This window comes from Diadema antillarum, unplaced genomic scaffold (assembly GCF_040938485.1).
Source record: "Diadema antillarum isolate AM-2024a unplaced genomic scaffold, OU_Dant_1.0 seq00000527_RagTag, whole genome shotgun sequence".
NCBI classification, from domain to species: Eukaryota; Metazoa; Echinodermata; class Echinoidea; order Diadematoida; family Diadematidae; genus Diadema; species Diadema antillarum.
In genome coordinates, this window is record NW_027271479.1 from 1,067,003 (window position 1) to 1,080,185 (window position 13,183).

Consider the following 13,183-nt stretch of genomic DNA (forward strand, 5'->3'; position numbering starts at 1 on the left):
CCTAAATTACATTTTGTAAGGCACGAGTCATTACATTATACAAAGACACAGCGGGAACAAACAGGACATGTGTGTCCATCATCTCTGACGAATTTGCTAGAAAATAATTGCTTCAGAAACAAAGTAAAATTTGTCATCTAATTCTGACGCCTTAAGGGAGCTGAACATTATGGCAAGGGTGTTCATTCGGTCACTTTAATCATTCCACCCCATTCTTCGTTTTTCTCTTCCATGATATAGGCCTAAATCCTCATTGAGTATCGTTGCTCTTTTGTTGTTGTTTTTGTTGAATAAACTTTTAGCTCCAAAATGATGATGAAATTATCAAAAGATAAAGTTTTTCTTGACCTTTAATTGAACTTTTCATCTCATTTCCTAGCATGTGTTTTTCTCGTAATATAGTTTCCTGATAAACAATAAGATAACTGCCACCCTCCCACAAGTAATAATAATAATCATAATAATGATAGTAATGATAATGATAATAATAATAATAATGATAATAATAATAATAATAATAATAATAACAATAATAATAAAGGTAATGATAACAATCAAATATACATATATATATAATCGCCAAATTTGAGAAGTCTGGACTCCTGATACACTTTCAGAGGAAGGCGAAATCGTTCGCAATTGTTGGGGAAATAAAAGACTCGCAGCATCCGCGAAAGCAGTATAATGAACGGAACTTGAAAATTATGTCTGCCATGCATGGGTCATTGCACTATTATCGTGATGGGGAAAAAAAGGCTGGGTAACGTACATTTCTGATGGTAATACATCACTCCATTTCAATGATGAAAATGGAGGCTGAACAAACGGCAGACACGTCAGCGGTGAGAGCACAGATCTTTACTCGAAAATCCAGTCCTCGCAGAGAGTTGTATAATAGCCTCCATCCTTTAGTAAAGATCCGGGAAGGAGCATACACATCGTCCTATCCTTAACCACCCCTTCCATTCACTATCCCTTCCCCCTTTACCACCATTTTCCCGTAACCACCACCTCACCTTCCCCCCCCCTCCCAAAAATAGTAAATAGATAAGTGAAAAAAACCACTGGGATATTTATACTGCAGATATAAATAAGTAGACGGAGTGTCAAAAGCTACATGCCCCAGCCTCCTTCACTACCCACAAGATCTCCATTTCCTTTCCCCATCCCCACCCCCACCCCCGGGAGAGGGGAAAGAAACTGGAGTTCCCACATCTGGCTTTCTTTAGTAGCAGCCGTACATGACTTTAAAAAATAAAATGATGTTCAATCAATTTCTCTGCGTTCTTCGAGAACAAAGTAAGGGCACAGGGTTTTGAGTATTGCCTTCACCCTTTTTTTTTTTTTTTTTTTTTTGCTAGATCATTAGAAACCACTTATGAAATATTATAGGACATGCGATTTTAAGAGGTATTCAAAGTTTATTTGGTCAAAATCAAATTGAAATAGTTGAGATATTAGAAAACCGTAAAGTAAAACAAAGTGGTCCAAATAAGATATGGGTCCCATGCATTTTTTATTAGGAACTCTTTTGTTTTGGATATCTCAGCCATTTCAAAACCAGTGAATTTTCATGAAATAAACTTTGAATTCCTTTAGATTTTCATATTATTTCATGAGCGGTTTCTAATTATCTTGCAAAAAAGAATAGTTGGAAACCTGAAGCCCCATCTCAACTAAAACTATACCACCCCTTTGAATAGTCGGGTGAAGTTAGCCGTAAAGCTTTTTGTTATTGTATGTCGGGAATGTAAAATTAGGACAGCTGAGATTACTTCATCTCCTCGAATACGATTTTTTTTACAAAGTCATTGGCTACTCCTTCACTCTAAATTCTCGACGCAACAGTAGTTCAATCACAGAAAAGAACAATCATTATGTAAATCATACACGGCATCGAAAAATGATGATTCAGTTCCTTGAAAGAAAAAAAAAAAACAGATGCAAGAAAATCAGGGATTTCCAGGCAGTGGTAAATTTGCTGTTCATAAAGGAAGTGTTCTCACACTATTAGTGATTACGTTATTTTCGTCTCGCACGACAACGTTGAGACTGAGCCGTACATGCCGTAGAGGGCTCATTATAACAGCGAAATGAAAAGGATAATCACTTTTCTTCTTCGAACGATAGAAACACTGTAATAGGTGCAGTTCGTAGGCCTCAGGAATCAGGATCATACCAGATTTCGCTGTCTCTAACGCTCAAAAGTCACTCGAGGAAAAGATATTTAATATATTACCCACAATGAATTTAGACTTACGCCATTTGGTGATATGATGTGAGTTTAATTGGATTTTGTGATTTATCAAGATTTCACATGATGGCACTAGAGAGACAGACACATCACAATACTTTGAAATGGCGCCATACCGATTATCTCAATTCTATAACTTTGACAAGTTTGTTAGAAAAAGCTTGCTCGAAAACAGAATTTCTCGCCTATTCTGGCACGTATCTGGTAAGCACGTCTCGAATCGGAAAATGGGTGGAAGATAGAATATTGAATGTGAAAGCTTCGCACAATCTGAATGTGCAGTCAACAATATCAGCTATACCACAGTCAATGAGATCAAAGGATACCGACTACAGTCATTATAAATGACTGCCGATCATTGAACGAGTTGGTCTATAAAATCTGCGATCGGTTGGAGTTAGTTGCTGTTGCTGCTGCTGCTTTGCACAAGGGAAAGAAAAAAAAACACACTAACACGTATTCAGGGTGTTTTTATGTGAAGTATCTACTTGGAAATGATATATATACTATGGATTTGTTTGTTCTTTTACTGACCCATCATTTAAAATATGAGACTCACTGTTGGGTTTTTCCTCGGAAGAATGAGGTATTTATCCTTACGGTATGACAGCATTATTTCCAATAATTCATCATGATTTTTGTTAGTTGATCTCTTTTTTAAACATGTATTCTAAACATTATTTCTCATACATTCAACATCGCTTGTCTATTTTTTCTCTCTTCTTTTTTTTTTGTCTGAATGTGGGAACTTCACCTACCCTCGTTTCTCCTTCTCTCTTGCCTTCTCCCACCCCCCCCCCCCCTTCTCTCTCTTTTCTCTCTCTTTCCCTGTGTATGTATGCAGGTGGAGGCGATGTGGACAGGTCAGTCTGTTTATGCAGCACACACAAAGTACACAGAATGAACTTACTGCATATTTTGATCACACAAACTAACTAAATCTTGACAAAATGGGTACGAGTATGCCAAAAAAAAGGGTTCTCCTTGATCAAATGACTCAACAGTAAATGTTATATACACGAAGGCTGTGAAATATGTCTTCATGCAATACTTTTTGTGCGCGCACGAAGGCATTATGTGATCATGCAGCTAACTAGTTACCTCCTCGATGCAACTTAAATCATTAATGAATATACCTATAAGTTGATCGATATGAATCAAGAAGTATTTATATTATATTGTTGCGTGAATCTATACCTTTTTCTTGCATTATTGTATGCTTTCGTTGTACATGATATGACAATAAGATCAATGGGTGGAAAGAACGTACCAGGTTTTTTTTTTTTTTTTTTTTTTTTTTTTTTTTTTTTTTTTTTTTTTTTTTTTTTTTTTTACTTTTCATTTTGGTGTAAATATGTCACTGCGTGAATATGATTTTTAAATCATTGATCAAAATTTGAACGAGGAATTACGGGAAGATAAAATCATGTGTGTGTGTTCGAATAAATTCAATCTGTGCATGGCGCGCGTTTACTTTCTGCGTCATCTGTAATGGCGTCACACCTTCCCACAATCCCCTGATTACCCGATCTTCCTCACATTGATTGGTGGTGCGTAGAGATATGGAATTTTTAGTATGCTGTGCCCGTCAGTCTCGGGCGGGAGCCAAAGTTACGGTAAGTGACTTAACACTCCACTTGAATTACCGGCGACTTTGCCATCCGCCCAGGCACGAAATTGTTAAAATTGTGCTCGAAGCTCATCTATAACATTATTCTCTTTCTGGTAGAGCGATAACCCCGCACTGCTTTGAGTTGGTTAGTGCCGACGAACCAACCAATCATGCTGAGATTTCAATGCGTGGTACAAATCGCCAACATCATCGTCATACACACACAAATGCATGTATTATCATACATAACTATTCAGTTTCAGTTCAGTTTGAAACTGAACTATTACCTTATCTGTATTCAGACGTTTATACACATTAATCTAACTATCTACATTTCCTGTTTACTTTTTGCTAAGATCAGAGCTTCTTCTGAATGTCGAGTCTCCTTTTTTTTCATCAACTATTCAGATTCAATGAGGGATGACGTTGTCATAAAACCACAGACATAACCCAGCGGGAACAAAAAAAGAAATCCATGACACCCTGGAATTTCGAATTTTGGACATTATGAATTAAAATCACCCTGATGATATAAAAACGCGTTCCAGGCATATCGTTTACGCTATAGCTTTTTTTATCTATCACATAGACCCCCTCTGTTTTTAATACCATCTTCGCCCCTCGCGAAACACATCCAGTCACGTATCAGTAAACTTCTATATCCAAGTCATATCCCTGACAGAAGCTAGCATACATGAGATACCAATCGGTGTCGTCAGAAACCTCTAACACAGCGCATGGTCCGATATGCTTCGTCTACATGAGATTATGTTGCATTTGTTTTATACAATGTAGTTTCATCCAGGTGGTGTAGAGCCTTGCTAAGATCTGCCAGATCTCAGCTCATTTGTTTGTTTTTTGTAACCCTCGAACTCTCATCCAATGTTGTAGATGTATCATATGTTGCAGATGTATTACAGTTTCATCCAGGTGGTGTAAAACCTTGGATAAGATCGGCCAGATCTCAGCTCATTATTTGTTTGTTTCTTGTAACCCTCGAACTTTTATCTGAAGTTCTTGCGAATATGACACAACCATGTATGAACGACTGTGACACTTGATTAGCAGAGGCAATCAAGCAGTGTGGGCATGATTAGATCGATATAAACTGCACGAGGCGTTCTTAATAGGCTGATCTCTGATTCTATTCCTTAATTCTCTGTGCTGACATTTTTGGAAAATGTCAGTACAGAGAATTATTTCCATGTTTTGATGTAGATATAGAATGGAATACTTCACAATGCCGGAATAACTGACATTGATAGTGCCTTCTGAAAGAGAAGCGCTCATATCACTATTAGCCTGCCCTGCGTATTATAAGGCAACACAATTATTCTATCTCTTGAACACAATACATTGCTTAGTTTCCGTTTACTTATTCAATTTTGATTTCATAACGTTGAAAAATATCAGGTATTTCCAATTCTATATGCATGGTCCAATCAAACTTACTTTCAGTCTGAAAAAAAAATCATCTGGAGATTTTGTATTAATGATGATGTGTAAAGGTTTATTTATGATGACGTGATAATCATGAATAACATAAAGTGATATAAATATTGTCACAATACATGTTCGAGAAACACCTTAAAGGGCCCACTCACTCAACGGGCACAATGAGGGTATGTATAATATCATTGGGCAGTGTTGGGGTTAATACAAAAACTCCAGATGATTTTCAGACTTTTGCATTTAAACACATATAAATTTGTTATACTGGGTACAGAGTTACAGAATTTATAGTGATGGGGTAAGTATAAGATTATTTCAAAATTCATAACAGAGAGTGAACAAGGATGATGACATAGCAGCTTCACCATAAGGAATGCAGAATTGGGTGCTCGTGGATCCAGAACAAAAGTAGAATGCAAGCATGAATTCTATCATTGTCTATACAGGTGAAGTTGTTGCGCAAGTGGTATTGTAATGGAATTACATATTGATTACCGGAATATTTGAGTTTCCTATGTCATCATCCTTCTTCAGTGTAATATGTTTTGGGTTTTTTCGAAGTATTTGTCTATCTACTCATGGGCCACAATAAATTCCACAAATCTATACCTGGCACTATCGACATTCCTGCACTACATGATGTGAAATTATGAAAATCGTTTGCAATCTCCCTTTAAGCAATGCCGTTTTGCTAGACTGCCATGAATACGTGTTCTCATGTGTATACGAATATCCACTTTAACTTTGTAGACGGATTATCTATGTGTATAGCCCATAAGGAGATCTTTCTCTGCAACGTTTTCTTTGATTAATTACACTGTCAACTCAAATTAGATAAAGTGACACAAAAGAGATACTACTGAACTTGAAGACGAGATAATGATACACTAAAGCCCGCAGGCCAGAAACAGACTTATATTACAAATTGTGACATTAGGTAACCCCGCGAAAGTGTGGACGTGTTTCCCGCCATAAAAGAAAGCATAGAAAAGAGACAGACAAAGGAGAGAGAGAGAGAGAGAGATGAATAGATAGACGGACTGACGACAGGCAGACAGACAGACAGACAGACAGACAGACAAACAGACAAACAGACGACCAAGCAGACTGACAAACAGAAGGACTGACAGAAAAGGAGAGAGGGGGAGGGGGAGAGAAGGAGAGAAACATCGGTGACTGTTTGTGAGAGTAATTCTGCTTACAAACCGTAGGCGCGCGTGACAAGTAATCATAATTTTGTTTACGTTTGCGTGGTTACCATAGTAAACGACAATAGCTTCCGGAATTACAAAATAATAACAATTTACACTCACTTCTCTGGCAAGCGCGAAATGGAAGGGTCCCTTAGTTTTCCGTCCAATTTTTGATAAATTTAATTTCGCGTCTGTTTTAAGCCTATTACCACAAAGCTCGACGGGTCTATTGCATCTCCATATCGACCAACCAAAGTAACACGGAAGATTGCGACTGGGCTATGTTAGTCCTTAAATGTCACGATTACAAAATTACAGATTGCTGAAGTGATTGAGGTGCCCTGAAATGCAATTATTCGTTCTTCTAAAAGGCAAATTACGTTGGCCCACTAAATTCAAGGCAAAAATTGTGCTTTACTGCGTTGCTTCACGCCGATAACCTATTTTTGGTATATTAACCCCTGTATTCGACTTCAAATACCCTGTCTGGTGTAGTTATTGTAATGTTGTTGGAAGCAATTTTGTACTATTTTAATTTTGTAGGTCCTATTTGTTTGCGGGACTGCCTTGATTTACTGAATGAGCTATTGTTTTTTTTTTTTAAAGTAATGACACTAAAATGATATTATTTTATGCGTATCACATGAATCACCTGTTCACCTGCTCGACAGTTCTCTCGCAGAGCTCGAGTTTTCATTGAACCACACTCGCCCCTTCAACGACAAAGGAGTGAAATACAGCTGCAAGCAACTGCGACCTATTTCATCTTTGTAATCATGGGGGAGGGGTGACATCCATGTAATGCTCCATAGAGACACCAAGGTATGTCGGTGCTGGGGATGCAGGGCCTACATTTCGGATTTTTTTTTTTTTCAAATGCAATTAATTGCACATGAGAATTGACTAATATTCTTGACAGCTGATCCTTCACTGGAAGCTTCTGCACAGAAAAAAACAAACGGGTAAGGTTTAAACGATGCATGTCATGGCAAATGTCTCATGTTGAGGCCATGACATGGAAAACGGATCGGTTTACATCCCACTGTTCAGACGGCATTGGGATTGGGTGTAAATCAAGCTTCAAGACCCGCCTTACAGCTTCGAACATGTTGAACGTGATGGTTCTTTCGTCCTGGAAGTACGCGGCGACCCTCCCTTCACAGACGATGGCAGCACAAGCCAAAAATATGATTAAATCGTCAACGAGAGGCACTCTAATCTCTACCATCCAAACCGCAATACCAGTGCCAGGATTGTCAGCGCCACTTCCCCTTGCTCCCATTTGCTCCCATTCTCACTCCCCCAGCTAATCTCCTCACACCTTTGGCTTCTTTCTCACTCATGTACTCGGCAACTTTTTCCCCGCGATCAAGTGCAAGCACCAGTTATCCACCCTTCTGGGGTGGTGGCGGGCTCGCTGTTCAAGGCAATTTTCTCTTCAGCGCTTATTACACACAACTGAACTTTTATTTTTAACATGCCACCCGTTGTTTCTTTGCCATCTTGTTTAAGTCGGATGCAGAATGTGGAACTTGTGGGCGAAAAGTCGAACACGGTTTGACGATCACGCAATGAGGACCATGTACTTGGATGCTCACGGTTTGATCTTTATCTTTTAAAGATGTAACTGCTCGTGCTACATGTATTAGATCCTGATGAATAAGACACAGACAGCGTTATCATCTAAAATGCGTTTTATACAAGCGCGTGGCTTTGATTACACCCACCAGGGTGGTGCACCTCCATGCACCCACTTGAACGAGATCATTGAGGAAAAACAACATTATTTGACACAGAAATGGACAACAAAATTAATACGACTAAAATTGAACCAATATTAATGGTTGGTTTTTTTACGTTTACATGTACGGTGCACATCTTCACATAAAAGTGTATTATTTTTTGTCATATTTAATGTAAACTTGGTTTTCTATTTTCTCGTCATCATCTTTTCGCAGCTAATCGTATAAAACGAGCACGAGAGCGAAGATAACAATATGAGGTACTTACATGCAGTGGATAACGACTTTGACATACAATTATCGCTAAATATCGGAAACTCCAAGAACACTATATGGCAGACGGTCTTTTTTTTTTTGTGCGTTGTGCCGAATCATGACGCGTATCGGTCTTCAGTATTTTTTTTTCTGCGATGCGCATAATATGTAAAACCATAGTCGTGTATAACATGCACCTAACAATGCAAACATATGTAATAATGTGTGTGTTTGCATGTGTCATTTGGCTGAACGATTTCTTGAAATGCGCAACATGACGCGTATCGGTCTTTAGTATTTTTTTTTTCTGCGATGCGCATAATATGTAAAACCATATTCGTGTATAACATGCACCTAACAATGCAAAAATATGTAATAATGTGTGTGTTTGCATGTGTCATTTGGCTGAACGATTTCTTGAAATGCGCAAGTTCGAACGCCAGGCATTCGCTCATCACTAACACCAAGGTCACACCCCTCTTCACACCAACTCACCTCACATGACTGCTCCGGAGATGGTATTTTGATTACGTAAGAGCAGGAGTCTGTGTCGTGGGTAACGCTAGGCTGCTGTGAGTGTGACGGTCGACGTCTCCGGGAGCCTTCTCCCGCTCCTCCGGAACACGTCGAGATGAAGAGGAGATGGACAAGGAGCACGGCTTTGACTCTTGATGTCTGCTTCATTGTGACTTCCTGGACACCACGGGAAGAGAGAAGGGGATTGAGCCGCTGACGAAGAAAAGCCAAAGACTTTGAGGGCAGAACGGAAAACACTGCAGGCCCTGAACGAGATCGACTTCAAATGAGCAGCTAAGTCCAGAATAAGTGGCCAGATAAGAAAAAAAAAACTTGGGGTGTGGTAGTAACAATGAGGTCCCGCTCTCTCTTCAGAATGATTTCGCTGAGTTCTTTAGGTCCAGATTCAAAAATCACACATTCGAAGAGCTGCAGATCCCTGTTTGATATGAATGAAAACATCAAACACTCATCGGTGGGTATCCGGGTCTTATCGTTTCTGTCAGGAGCACCGCAGCCTCCCTGGAAATATCGTCTCTCTGGCCCTCTTTCTTGACTCCTGGCAGTGATTTCGCTCAACGGAGCAACAGACCAGAGACCAGTCTCGGGAGAAGAGGCTTTGCCAAGTGAAATGTTGACTGCTCCTTACAAGCACGCAAACGCATCCGAATACTGCCTCGGGTCTGTTGGTTTTGACAACAGAATAGAGCAAGTGTGGTTATATGTTCTCAACTTTGCTCACACCAAACATGCCGAGCTCTCGATGGTCGACTCCGACTTTTGTAGCTCTGTGAGTTTGGCAGATTTTGACAAGTGAGGGCGCAATAATTTTTAATGTTTTTTCCCCAACTCCGAAACCGCGGTTACTGACTCCGCGTGTTGTGTCCCTGTGGGAGGTACACATCGGAGGAGTAAGCGACCGAGAATTCCATGCTAGTGAAGGCGGTGCAAAGTCTTGGACATGCTTTTGCCATTGCGTCATAACATCATCGGGGATATGGTACGCACTTGTCATTTTTATTTCATTTCTCGGCCTAAAGGGTGGGTTGAAATCGTTTGCCTTTGCGGTTTGGGGTTCGTCGTATGTCATGTGCGGATTCTATTTTTTCGTCTTCAGTATTCTCTCTCTAGCTCCGTTTCTCTTAGCTTGCAAACATATTTCTGTAATAACATGGTTAAACATGATCAAATTAGTCATCGTCTGGCACTTAAACTGGTGATGTCTCTATCGGGAAAGTTTCTCCACTGTAATCCTCTTCTCACAAGCCCCTACCCGGTTTCACAATACATTATCATGATGCAGGATGAGACACATGCAAGCCACGGAAACAATCGACATTTATGAATATGTAATAGCACAGCTCCCTCAATGGACCAATGACGCCTTGCGTCACAACGGGGGGGGGGGGGGCTCTATAAACATCCAGCCAATCAACGACCTTTCTTTTTTTTATGAAGCAACACAACACGAAACTGGAGTTATTTGGACACTTGATATTGGGACAGTGTATCGTGGTGACAGGTTAGGCCTATAAATTGACAAAACAAGTCCGCATAATGTCTCTTGGTATCCGGCAGCATTGCAGGGCCATGAGTGTCACATGGATTTTATCGATATACTTTTTTTGGCGATTGCCTTGCTCTGACTAGCGCAGTGTGACTAATTGGGTGTGTAACGCGTACACACCTACCTGCGATACAAAATATACCAAAAGTATGCCGAGATTATCGTAGTCAACAGATTATTTTTATTATTATTTTACATATGATTATATTCCCCTGAATTATGAGGTAATTCTGGATACGAATTCCCTGCAATCAGGAGGTTTGATATTACTTTGTATCAAACCAACTAATATCTGAAAGAAAGAAAGATGTTATTCAGAGGGGTGAAGGTTCAGGTGCAAATTTCTTCACTTTGTCTCCCTCTACAAATTAAATTTGTTAAGATCGCAACTGCTGATCTGTAAATTAACAAACATGTCGGGAAAAAAGGAGCTAGTGGGACTCGAGCCTGTCATCTATACTGCTTTCCGGGCAGTAGATGACAGGTTCGAGTCCAACTGGCTCCTTTTTTTCCGACATGTTTGTTAATTTACAGATCAGCAGTTGCGATCTTAACAAATTTGATTTGTAGAGGGAGACAAAGTGATGAAATTTGCACCTGAAAATTGATATCTAGAATACAAATTAACTCCGGAAAACAACAACAACAACAAAATAGCAGATAGATATTTTTTTCAATACTCCGCCTGCATTTCATTCCTTTTTTGTTTTTTCCTTTTTTATGCCTGTTGTGATAAATGCAATGGTATTGTCTCAGTTTCAATTTCAGTTCAGTTTATCTTATTTTAGCAAAGGAACCTGCTTCAGCCATTCGCTGTTCTTTAGCTGGCTCGTGCGCGATACATCATCATACGTTATACAATAGCAAACATATCAAACATATCAAACAAGCAAAACAAAAGTACAATACATTGATTAAGATAACAAAAGAAATACACACAAAAAAGAAAGTAAAAAAAAAAACGCCATTACTCTCTCCCTACCCCCCCCCCCCCGTCCACTCATAACATAATACTAAATATCATCATTATAATTATATCTTTATCCATTAAATATGTTTCATATATCAACTCCATTTCTGTCTTATACGTAAACACTTATCTTACATCCAGTAAATGACTTATTTTTTGGTATGTACAGGAAGGTGATTCCATCGTGTGATTCCCCTATTTGATAAACTCCGTTTCTTAAAATTTGTACGTGGTCTTGGTAATTCTATATTTTTACATATATTTCTCAATTTATAATAAAATTCTTTAAATACAATATATTTCATAAACTTACCGGGCATCATTTCGCGGACAATCTTATACGTAATATAAAACACATGTTTATCTCTCCGTACTGAAAGATTATCAATATTCAAACATTCATATATCTCGACTAGAAAATCTCCACTCAACATTGATGTTGAGTAGGATCTGTTACCCGGGGGAAGAATGTCTGTCAAATCATCATTGGCATTCGTTTTGATGTCGGATGCCCCCATCGAGATTAAAAACATTGATCCCGTAATACCTCAAAGTTCGAATATAGATAGAGGAGCATTGAGAAAACGTCCTTGTTATGCCAGATTATTCGAGCAAGAGGTGCGAGATTGAGGGTATAAACAGCCTTTCCTCCCGCGGGTTTCAGTGTGGAACATTCGTGAGCGCTCCCGTCGCAATCGGCAGCTTTCGTTGATGATTGATGAGTCCTACAATTTACTTGCAGGACCCAGGTCCGTGTGTCAGAAAATGGAGGTTCTTGTTTGTTTTGATCACATACTTCCTCTTTGTTTAATCCTTTAATTGTTAATTTGCTTGCCTGCAATATATAGTTGTAATGCAAGGGCTCTGCTCTGTCAGTTAATGTTGCGCTCGATGTTCAAATTCAATTGATTGTCTTTTGATTTTTAGGAATATTGTGTAGACAACTTAACATTAACAGTGCCGGGGGGACTCAATAAAATCTGTCAAAGAATTAAGAAAGTTAAACGCTTGAGTTGTTTTTTTTTTATTTCATTTCCTCCAAAAACACCGACATGAGTCATAATCATAATTATATATTGGTAGTCCACATGAAATTACGCATTTTGATAGAGGCATTCTTGAATAGTGAACACTAGATAAGGGTAAGGGAATATAGAAGCTTTTAATCTTCATGCGAAAACAAAAAGGAAACCTTTGCGAGTGTACGACATTCTTGTCTTGTCTGTCAAGTGTGTATACAGGATTGAGAAAGATATAGGCCTAATTTTATTAAATTTCCACGTGATTTTGTTTTGTCCTTAATGACGTGCCGTAGAGCAAATGGTCCCCTGGACACAGACTCGAACTATAAACCTTTCAGGGCCACCAATCTCAAAAAATGGTAATGATGATTGTATGTACCAACAGGTTAACAGACTTGAGGGGATTTTTAGCAAGGAAGATGCAATAGAGAAATCAGGGTTAAGACATCATCATCATCCTTCACGCTAGGTTATCTCCTCGATTTCCAGCCAGACTTAGCACCACACGCTCCCAGTGTATATTCCCTATCTGTCAGCGGGATACAAAATAAGAACATGTAGGACGTCGTGTGGAAACAGACTGGAACTTATCCGCATCAG

General features: G+C 39.1%; 1 protein-coding gene across 1 annotated transcript in view; it reads right to left on the reverse strand.

Annotated features, from left to right (window-relative positions):
- Positions 1–9,731, reverse strand: part of LOC139734474 (uncharacterized) — a 59,958-nt gene extending 50,227 nt beyond the window's left edge. Inside the window, exon 1 of the mRNA XM_071645257.1 lies at positions 9,004–9,731. Within this exon, the coding sequence (XP_071501358.1) occupies positions 9,004–9,192 (189 nt within the window). The 5' untranslated portion in view covers positions 9,193–9,731. The remainder of the gene's footprint in view (positions 1–9,003) is intronic.
- Between the last annotated feature and the right edge of the window lie 3,452 nt (positions 9,732–13,183).